Raw genomic sequence first — 12,314 nt, 5'->3', positions numbered from 1 at the left:
GCTCAACAGTCCACCAGCTACGTATCTACTGTGTTTATATAATCTTTATCTCGTATTTATGTTCACATCCCTATATTTACTTCCTTTTATGGAATTAGGCCACTCAGAATTATTCTATGATAAAAAGTATTCCGTAAATGAATTCTAAATATAAATACGCATTTACTTACGTATTAAAAAAAGTTACAACACACCACAAATAAACTACTCCCTTTTTTTATTATTACTTAATTCATGGACTAATTACACGTACTAAACCACTTGAAATGTTGGTATTGCAATTTAGCCAACGTTTCACTGAAGTTTCAAATGTAACCACAAATGATGACGTGATTTTACTAGTCATTTAACAAATTTTTAAATTAACCTTTATAAACCGGCTGAACATAAACATGCACCAAACGTTTTGATCGCAGTCAAATAATGCAGCTTTGATACACGTTAACTTGATTACACGTTAACTTGATTTATTCCATAATATTTTCTTTCATTTTTGTAGTCCAATTAATTGCGCTATGAAGCTTTTTGGGGTTAATTTCAATTAATTTCCGTTTATTCTACACGTTATATCAGACGCTAGAAGAGAAATTTTCGGTAACTGAGAAGAAAGAAAAAGAAGGGTAGTTATTTTTGCACGGTTACCTATTATATTTTTGCATGGGTACCTATTATATTTTGTATTAATTTTAATAATGAATTGCTTTTTAAAATTTTCGTTTTGATCGTAGCCAAATAATGCAGTTTTAATACAGGTTAACTTGATCCTCTTTATTCCATAATATTTTCTTTCCTTTTTTTGTAGTCCAATTAGTAGCGATATCAAGTTTTGTTGGATTAATTTTAGTTGATTTCTGTTTATTTTACACGTTATTAGTTTTGGTTGGCTGAAACGCTAGCTAGTAGTTGGTTTTTATGATTTATGTTACATAAGAGTATTTCCGATATTTTCTAACCGTTAATTTTTATAATGGTTAGATTACAAAATTTACCAAACGTTACCTGTATTTTTAAAATCATGTTTGAAATTTGATATGATGTTAGATTACTCAAAAACTGTGATTCAAAATTAATGTCTTTGCATTTTATTCTATTAACTTTGTTTTTCAAGCGTTCATCAGTACTCTATTCACGGTATTGTCATGTTGGTTTTATATTTGTTCATGTATTAACTCTTTTTTTTTTGTTTGAATAAATGTATTAACTCTTTTGAAAATAAATCTAGATTGTAGGCTATTTATTAAATAAAAATTATAGATAAGAAGAGAGTGATCAAACTATAAACTAAAAAAGGCATTTAATTAACACACCCTCTCACCTCGCAACTAAAAAAATGGCATTAACTGCCCATTCTTTAGTCATGGTAGCTTTTTATGCCCTTAGTCATTGTGGCTTTTTATGCCTTTCCATACGTTTTTCTTACAGTAATTATTGCCTCTCATTGTTATATAATTTAACACTAAAAAAAGACATCGATTTGAAAAAAAAAAAATAGAAATGGAATGTAGAAGTTTATCGCTAAAAATGTGGAGCATCCACGTTAAATTCATCCACACTTTTAAAGAGACACTCTTTTATCTAGTAAAAGTCTTTACCTTATAGATTTAATTTATTGTCTATTTTTAAAGAGTAAAACTGTTAACGCTTAAGGGTTGGTCAATTGGACTACTCATATATTTAACAACTTACAATTAACTCATTTAGTTGGATAAGATCTCTTTAATAGAGTCTTTAATCTCAATGACTCATTATTTATAATACGGATTCTATTTCTAAAAAAAAAAAAATAATCCTCGACCTTATTACAACACTTGTCGTCTTAAATCATAAGATGTTGTAAGATGCCATCGATTTTTCCCCTCAGATTTGGGTAGGGTTTTTTTTTATTCAATAGATATGGTATTATTCTAAATTTTATAGTGTACCCTACAATGCGCTTTTTTTTTCGATTGTCTTCCTAAAAGAAATCACCAATCAAAATAAAAAAAGACTTAAGGAGGGCTAATCATTTTTTTCTCTAAATTATTGACCACTATTTATCTAGACATAAAGTTTTGAAGTAAGTGGTGGTAGCATCTATTTTTGTGTGTGTTCATAATAAAATATAGGGCATTGTAGCGAAATAATCAAAATGAAAATATGAAATTTGTTTTTAGCCTATGTTTCACAACTTTTAGGGAAATAGCCAACATGATTATGTGACAATAATTAAGGTCTTATTTACCATTGTTTATTAATAAATTCGTCATTTTCTCTTTCCTCTTTTTTTCCTACACTTTTTTTTACATAAAAACTTCAAAAAATCATATCTATCTCATATGAACTCGAAATTGAGTGATTCCAAATCCTACGGATTCGTGACGCCGAGATCTTCACAAATAGATCCATTGTGTTTGATGAAAAATAATGTTTAATACCATAGATGTAGAAAAATCTACCTTAAATATGGAAATAACGGAAATTTTTTGAAATTATAAAAAAAAAATGGAAATGTAAATATGATGCATTAAACATAATTTTTCATCAAACACATTGGATCTATTTTTGAAGATCTAGACGCCACGAATTTGTAGGATTTGAAATCACTCAATTTCGAGTTCGTATGAGAAAGATACGAATTTTTGAAGTTTTGATGCAAAAAAAATTATTTGAAAAAAATAAGAGAGAGAAAGTGACGAATTTATTAATAAATAAGGACAAATCAGACCTTAATTATTGTCACATAAGCCATTTGGCTATATCCCTAAAAATTGTCAAACATAGTCTAGATCCAAAATCACATGTTTAAAGTGGCCTAGTTAGTTACAAATCTCTAAAAGGTCATTGTAGGGCATTGTAGTGAAATAACCAAAATGAAACTATTAAATTTTTTTTAGCATATGTTTCACAACTTTTAGGGAAATAGCCAACATGATTAGGTGGCAATAATTAAGGTCTTATTTACCCTTATTTATTAATAAATTCGTCATTTTCTCTCTCCTATTTTTTTCCTACACTTTTTTTACATAAAACTTCAAAAAACCATATCTATTTCATATGAACTCGAAATTGAGTGATTCCAAATCCTACGAATTCGTGACGCCGAGATCTTCAAAAAAGATCCATTGTGTTTGATGAAAAATAATGTTTAATACTATAGATGTAGAAAAATCTACCTTAAATATAGAAATAACGGAAATCTTTTGAAATTATAAAAAAAAAATGGAAATGTAAATATGATGCATTAAACATAATTTTCCATCAAACGCATTGGGTCTATTTTTGAAGATCTAGACGGCACGAATTTGTAGGATTTGAAATCACTCAATTTCGAGTTCGTATGAGAAACATACGAATTTTTGAAGTTTTGATGCAAAAAAAAATTATTTGAAAAAAATAGGAGAGAGAAATTGACGAATTTATTAATAAATAAGGGCAAATGAATCAGACTTTAATTATTGTCACATAAGCCATTTGGTTATATCTCTAAAAATTGTCAAACATAGGCTAGATCAAAAATCACATGTTTAAAGTGGCTTAATTAGTTACAAATCTTAAAGTGGCCTAATTAGTTATAAATCTCTAAAATATATCGACTTAATAATAGAATTTTATTGATTGGCCCCCACTACCACGCAACAAAATGACTGTGTACCATCACAAATTTTTATTTTTATTTTATGTAATAAAGTATTTTCTAACCAAAAATATATACTAAGCTATATTAACTTCGAGATTCGCCTGTTAAATTTATGCCAAAACACTAATAAACGTGGATGAAATACATGTAAAAAAATGAACTTTGGAATACAATTATAATGTAGAGAAGCGATCGATTTATTTGAAACAATTTCATCATGAACTTTAACAGTTTGAAACAGTTTCATCAGTGAAATTACATTAATATGTTATTTTGTAATTTCTCTTCTCCACAATTTTTTTTTTAATATTGAAAATAGCGTGACTAGTGGAGCATTTGTAACCCCATCTAACTTTTCTTATAAACGTAGAACCTGATATTTTTCTTAAAAAATTAAAACTTTCTTTGTTTGATATAATATCAATTGTTTGAGGATGGTAATTTTGTACAATATTTCATTAAAACCACCTCACAATATATTTTTTGTTTGAGAAGTCACAAATATTTAATTGTTTTGTAAGGCAAATGCGTGAATCACTCTATAGCCCCTAGAAGTGGGTCAAGCATCACGAGACCCTCAGATAACACACTTCAAGCCTATAAGAAATAATATTCTAAATTCCAAAGAAATTAAAAAAAAAAAGAATATAAAACAACATAGAATCATAAAAAAGAATAAAACCTAAAATGAAATATATAGTTTTATATTGATTTTGGTACTTTATAATATTTACAATAATGAGCCGTGTCATGAACTACACCCTAACATTATCTATGAATTTACGCGCTTTATTTGTTCACACATTCAAGTTCAACAGGAAATAAAAAACTTAACTACAAAGGAAACATATCCAACAAATTTAATAACACAAACATTTTGTGTCACGCAATAAATTTCATAAATATCTAGCATTTTTAGAAAAAAAAATACAAGTAAAAAAAAACTTTTATTTAATATGAAATAAAAATGTCACCTTTGATACAATTCAACGATTTTTCTTTTTAAAAAAAGACAATCGGCAAGCGAAGAGAGCCAATAAACAATACAAATGGAAACAAGAAGGAAGACCTTCAGAAAAAAAAAAAACAGATCGTTTCTTTGTACAGATCACGATAATCAATAATAATAATTTAAAAAAAAAAATACAAATCTTAGTGATGAGGAAACAAAACCCTAAAGCACCAAACATGACCATGATGATGATGTTGATGATGGTTGTGATGATGATGATGATGATCAGAGTTTTCCTTGTCGATGCGACCTTGAACGGCTCTAAACTGCTCCACGTGGCAGGGAATGGTGATCGGACCGTCGTGACGGAATCCGAACTCTTCCTCGGCTTCTTTGAGCAACTGCATGAAGAGAGGGTGGTTTATGTACACAACAGGAATCACAAACTTTTCTTGTTCCTCTGCTTCCGTTCCCACGATAACCGCCATACACCCCTTCGGAACGCCCTTCAGATCTTCGCTTTGATGCTGATGATGATGAAATTGGAGGCTCATCATGTGGCTCAGAAGATGGTGGTTATTATTGTATTTAGCAGCGCTAACAGTCATTTTTAAGACAAAGCTAATTAAAACTTTTTTTTTTCTTTTTTTGGGTGCTAGGATAAGTAGGAATTGAGGAGAGAGAAAGGCCAAGGGTCTGAGGAAGAGATTGCTAGATTGAAGAGAGTGAGAGAAGCGTCTGTGAGAGATTTTGGAATATTGCTCATTATATTTTTTTTTTTTACTGAAATATCAACATATATGAAAGGAGAAGAGAAATATGGAGAGAAGATTGTTTGAGAGACATGTTTATTGGGTGAGGCTTTGTATTTATATTAGATGGGTTAGGGTTTGCTTCGTTTGCACACAAATTAGAGGGCTGAAATGGTCATTTGTGATTTAAATATATTCTAGGTAGGCGAGTTATTATTTACAGCTGGATGGAAGAGTGGAAATTATGCCACACGCTATTTGCCCTCTAATGTAATAGTTATTTACACACGTCATTATTTAAATATATATATAGAAATTTCTAGATTTTATTTAATTTCCATTTGCACACGGCATGCCATTTCAAATGTCATGCATGATATGCGCCAAAAAATTAGGCATATTTAGCATTAGCAATTAATATATATATAGTGTATGTATTTATATATTTTTTTTGAATAAATATAGTGTATATATATGTACATTTTTCATACAAATTGCAAATACTGCTCTTCATTCACATTCCTATAGTAACAAAGCACAAGATAAGATCAGAATTCTATATAATTATACAAGTGTACGTAGTTTTCGCATATCTCTTGCTTATGAAATTCTGACGACTAATCTAACTAGTGTCTAGTGGCCAAATCTAGTACGTACTTCAATCTTGGAACCACATGAATTTCGATTCAATTTCTCTAGGCAATATTTTTCAAAGTATTTAAATGATAATTAAAACGTGTAATTTTAAGTAGGAAAAAAAAGGAAGAGGTAAGTTAGGTGCCGATTAATTTTTAAAATTAAATAAACAAGAAGACCGAAGTCATTAAAAAAAAAAATGAGGAAGGAAATTGAAATAAAAAAGAAAGCACACGTGGACAATAAATTTCCACGTCGGCAATATTTGGGTCCAAGATTGACATATCTTACCGACATTGCGGTGTCGCGTCCACGTCAGCACAAATGTAACGACCAATGGGATGCACGAAACATGTCCAACTCACTTATTGTGACATCAGCAAACGTCACGTCAGAATTCCTTTTCCTTTTTTTTTTGATAATTTATTTATTTAATTTCTTTAATTGAGTGGCAAAGCATATTGCAACCTGAATTTAATGTTAATAAAATGAGAGTTTTCCAATAATACCGAGAGTACCCCTGGCTAATTTGGGAGCGGATTTTATGCCAGATTATGTTCCAAAAATGTTGCGAAGAAAATAGATTTTGTGTGGCGAATTTTCTGTCACAGTAGGGCATAGTGCATGTGCATGCTTTTGAGCTATCTGACTCTACAATTAAATCATTCAACAAAATTTGAAAAAACTATAATAAATAAACGAAGGTCTTCATCAATTAAAATTGACGCGATGGTGATTGGTTATTTCGTTTAGAATATAACTATCGTGTGAATGAACATGCATTTCTGTAATCCAGTGGCTCGAAATTTCATGCAATTTTTTTTTTTCACAAGGAAAAAAAAAAATTCAAGCTAGATCATACGTGAATGGCCTTAATTTCATTCAAAAAGTTTTTTTTTCAGCTGTACACACATATACAATTGCATTTTTGTTGGAATAGTTAAAATGGTCGTAATGAAGAAACAAAATAAGAGATAGTAATTTTTGCTTTCGCGTCTTTTTGTTTTCATGTTGTTTATAAATTTATTAGAAAATAGGTGATAAGTGGTTGTTAATTGTTATATATGATTTTATTTTTATTACATATCTACTTTTTTTTTGTTATTTTTGAGTTTTTTCGTGGTTAAGCATTTTAAATTGGCACATCAAGGATGGCTGGGGTGTTCCAACTTCCAACTCCAAACATTCTATCGAAAATCATTTTGGCATATAACTAATAATTTAAAAAGTTAATAAAGACAGATTAAAGTATGAATATTTTATATGACCAACAAAATATAAACAAGGTTTATAATTAGGTGCCATAATAAATTATCTAGTTATTTTCGAACTCGATTTTAAGTAATTAAATTTTTCGTTTATTTTGTAAATTAACTATTTATTAAAATTAACGTATGAAAATATCAGGGACAATCATATAAATAATATCTTATATATTAATAAGATTATGTCATTAAATATGACTAAATTTTAAATAAGTTTGAAACGTTGGTTAGATTACAAATACAATGTTTCATGTGACCATGAGATTTTTCTCTATAGTTTCACACTAATAACTGAACGACCATACTTGGCCCTAGCTAAGCTAGCGAAACCTCTTATTTTTTTTGGGATAGATCATTCATCGTTGTAATATATTTTACAGTACATTTGCTATTAATTAATCAGTCTTTAAGAGATTATGACGTCAACATAATATGTTGCTATAATGTTGATATATATCATTATATCTTCTGTAATATTATATTCATATCAATTATCAACTTTAAAGAAATCTACTTTTTACCTAAGAAGAACATCAAATAGATGCACTTGCTCTTTATTCCCCACTATCCCCTTTCAACTATCTTTTTCTTTTAAATAAACTTTATGACGAATATATTCACAAAAAAGAAAAATATGTTACCTGTAATTATTGACATTGAAAACTATAGATACTCATAGCGTAGTAGTACATAAGTCGTACGTATAGTAAGTGAGTTTGGTATCTAAATATTTTTATTTTGTTTTTTAGGTTGTGATTATATAATTAAATTTTTGTAATAAAATAGAATCGATTTATATATAAGAAACAAAAATCTCGGTGTGGATATATATACATTATATTCTGAGGACTTTATTTAAATAACAAAGAAAATAATATATATGAAAAAAGAAGCTAATAATTTAGAGAAATAAATGGACCACGCTTATAATAAGTTGTTGTCCATGGATTATGGACGGCATTGCATTGTTTTGCTTTGCTTCGGGACAAAGAAATATCAAGTGTAATTATTAAGGATTGGTACCCATCTAAAAATATTTATATACAACGTAATGCTACCATATTATGTGCATTATTGAGTATTTTACGTCCCTTTCACATTTCACACAATGATTAAAGGTTTTATTATATGACTTTAGAAATTTATTGCTTTCTTTTCAAATTACTATTAGGTGTTTCTTAAAAGCATTATTTATTTGAGGAAAATAATCCAAACTATAATAAGACTGTTATATTATAAGACACTTATTCAATTATAATTTTAATGTTTAAATAATTATAATATAATTTCAAGTTTGTATGTTTATTTTATTGAAGTATTTGTACATCAATACAAAATATGCATTTTAAGTTTTTTTTTTTTATCCTTCAATAGTAAATTGCAAAACAGTATTACACATTGGGGTTATTTGATCTATTTATTTTTAGTGCATTTTCACACACTAGCAGATGAGTGCGTATGAAAAAATGACAAGCATTACTCGAGAGCTAAACGTTTTATTACCTGGCATGTCAAATTTTCAAAACTTTTCAACAAATATCAACAATATTTTCGTCTATCAACATGATGAGTACTGCCTGTAATTTTTAAACTCTAACCGTTCCTTCATGGTTATAGATTTTTTATTATTTACAATTCAATTATTTTTCTCTTACTATTTTCAATTTTATTTAGAGTAAAATTGTCACAGCTTTTAAAAATCAGCAAAGCCGATTTTAATTGGTCATTTATAAATTAGAGAATTATAGAACTAACAGTTTTTAAAGGAACTCCTTATACAATTTACAATTTATGTACAATTAGTATACAATATTCAGTATATATCATACAATTTCAATATATGTACTCAATGAAAGAGTATATAGAATGATTAAATAAGGATAAAATTAACACTTGGACACGTACGCTTTTTTCGATATAAATTAATTGCACACATTATTTTCGTAATAACTTCAAAAAATCCACTACCACGCCTAATTTCCACATTACTCTATTTCATTACACATCCCACTTTTATAAATATAAGAGGAAATAACGGCAAAAAAACTCAATATTTAATTACGGGTTGTAACACTTGAGTATTCATTCTTTAAAAGTTGCAGAAAAAGTACCCAATATCAAGAATTTGTTCCTCCGCTATAACTCTGCAATTAAAACTGGATGGTGGATCATCCACTTTTTGGTTTGGATGAGAACTGTCAAACCAAACAACTCGATCATACAAACAAAATCGCACTCTTTTCTAAACCGCCTCACTAAAATTCGAAGAAATTCGGGTTATAACCAACCCAAACCTCTAGTGTTTGGGGATTGGTTTGGTTTTTAATAGTCATGCGATTATTTTAAACCAAACCAACCCGATACTGTTGGATTAAAAAGTTATGCTCACGAAAAATGATAAATATTAGGGTAGTGTAGAAAAATAGCCAAAATGAAACTATGAAATTTGTTTTTAGCCTATGTTTCACAATTTTTAGGGAAATAGCCAACAAGTTTACGTGGCAATAATTAAGGTCTAATTTGCACTTATTTATTAACAAATTCGTAATTTTCTCTCTCCTACTTTTTTTCCTACACTTTTTTTACATAAAAACTTCAAAAAATCATATCTATCTCATATGAACTCGAAATTCAGTGATTCCAAATCCTACGGATTCGTGACGCCGAGATCTTCACAAATAGATCCATTGTGTTTGATGAAAAATCATGTTTGATACCATTGATGTAGAAAAATCACGTTACTACCTTAAATATGAAAATAACTGGAAATTTTTGAAATTATCAAAAAAATAAATGGAAACGTAACTATGATGCATTAAACATAATTTTTCATCAAACACAACGGGTCTATTTTTTAAGATCTCGACGCCACGAATTTGTAGGATCTGAAATCACTCCATTTCGAGTTCGTATGAGAAAGATACGAATTTTTGAAGTTTTGATGCAAAAAAAATTATTTGAAAAAAAATAAGAGAGAGAAAGTGACGAATTTATTTATAAATAAGGGCAAATCAGACCTTAATTATTGCCACATAAGTCATTTGGCTATATCCCTACAAATTATCAAACATAGGCTAGATCCAAAATCACATGTTTAAAGTGGCCTAGTTACTTACAAATCTCTAAATATTATCAATGTAAAAAAATACACCTTATGCTTTATAATTTTCTAATGAAAATATAAATACATTTTTAAATTAGTTAATTGTTTTGTAAGTGTGTCAATTGAAAAAGAGATAATACAAGTAGACTCGTTATGATCTTGATGAATTATTTATATTGATTTTTACAGTTCATTTTTTATTTTATAGATTTTTCATGAGGTACATATTTTTTTTTACGGAATATGAAATTTGAGATGATATATGATTTATTAATTTTTAGTATTTGTATAATTTTAGTTGAATTTGTTTTGACGATTCTATTTTGAAGCTTTGTTGTGATAAATTAATGGAAAAATATCATATGTATCACTTGTGTTTAGTCGAAATGATGCGCTTATTCTCACTTTTTTAGAAATATCACACCTATCTCTTCAAATTACTACTTATATCATAGGTATACCGTAAAACTCATTTATATATCAAATATATCTCTTAAACTAAAATTTTATTGACTTTTGAGTTTTGACTTATATACCCTAAATGATATTCATCTATTTATTTTTTTATTTTTTGAAAAAATAATATATATATATATATATATATTAATGAATATATACCATTTCATTATTTTCATAGATAAGAAATATTTAAAAAAATTAGCGTGGAGACTAAATGAAATCGTATCTGGCACATTTCACACATTTTCTTTTCTTCTTCATCAAACTCACAAAATTCCAAGTTCATCGTTATCATTGTCTTAGGTCGCCGGAGCCATCTCCAAGTTCATCGTAAGACGAAAGAGGAATTTTAAAATGAAAAATAAATGGAGATATATTTTTTTATAAAGTGAAAAATAAATAAAAGATCGTATTAAAGGTATTATGTGCATTTCATATAACTTTTTTAATTATAAAGTCAACTAATTAAAAATTATGAAAAGGCTTATATTTGATTCAATACAGCGTTTAAACATGCAATAAATAGTAATTTGAAAAGAAGCATGTGATATTTTTGAATATTGTGGGAATAACACGCCATTTCGATTAAACACAAGATATATATATATATATATATATATATATATATATATATATATATATGATATTTTTCCTAAATTAATCCGAACAAACCGCTTAGTCACCCTAAATAAATCAAACCAACTCAATTATTATCAGTTCGAGTTGGTTTGATTTCAGTACCATAAAACAGTTTGGATTGAGTTATAAAAATGACCAACCTAAGATTTTAGGCTGGGTTCATAAAATGTACAAACCCGAATAATCCAAGCCCGATATACATGCTGTTCTCGACCAATGACGAACTCAATATGTGGAGCAAGAATTTCAGAGGCCGCGAAATCATCATCGCCATTTCCTTCTTTGAACTGCCCATAGAAAGTCTGATCATCGTCTTCAACCAATGTCATCGTCTGATCATCCTCGGACAATTATCGCTTTTTTGAGGCTAGAAGTAGTAGACGAACTTGACGATTAGGTACGAGAACTACGAATTATTGGCAGCCATTTTTGGTGCCCTGTTTTTTGGTGTTTTTTTTTTTTTATTTTTTTTTTTTATGGATATTTACAAAGAAAGAAGAGAGAGGGAATGGACAGACGTGGATACCCAAAAGATCAAGCCTTTGAAGAACGAATATGGTGGTTAGACCGATCCAAACCCAATTTTTTTACAAGATGAATCTCAAGCAACCACGAAAAGTTTGGAAGAAAGTTATTTACAAAAAAAAAAAAAAAAAAGTTAGATATATGGTCTCTGATTTTATTTGGGCCTGTCAATGGTGGTGTTTTATTTAGGGATGATGAAATTATATTTAATTTAGTTTTTAATTACATATGCTTGTGGTTATATGTGGGTTTGTGTTTCTGCGTGTATACATCCATAAGTTTTTTTTAATTAAAATTAAAAAAATAAATTTGGTTAAAATTATTTGGTGACACGTGTATCACCATCTAATTTAACAGTCGATATTGT

General features: G+C 28.5%; 1 protein-coding gene across 1 annotated transcript; it reads right to left on the bottom strand.

Annotated features, from left to right (window-relative positions):
* Positions 1-4,544: 4,544 nt before the first annotated feature.
* Positions 4,545-5,428, bottom strand: LOC149380451 (SAUR-like auxin-responsive protein family). The gene has a single exon (XM_089602239.1). The coding sequence runs from the start codon at positions 5,174-5,176 to the stop codon at positions 4,769-4,771; it is 408 nt and encodes a 135-aa protein (XP_089458365.1). The 5' UTR covers positions 5,177-5,428; the 3' UTR covers positions 4,545-4,768.
* Positions 5,429-12,314: the final 6,886 nt, after the last annotated feature.

Source organism: Urtica dioica, chromosome 12 (genome assembly GCF_054948205.1).
Source record: "Urtica dioica subsp. dioica isolate 48M chromosome 12, U.dioica_male_clone48M_v1_H2, whole genome shotgun sequence".
NCBI lineage: Eukaryota > Viridiplantae > Streptophyta > Magnoliopsida > Rosales > Urticaceae > Urtica > Urtica dioica.
The sequence above is the reverse complement of the archived record's forward strand: the minus strand, read 5'-3'. Positions and strand labels throughout refer to the sequence as shown.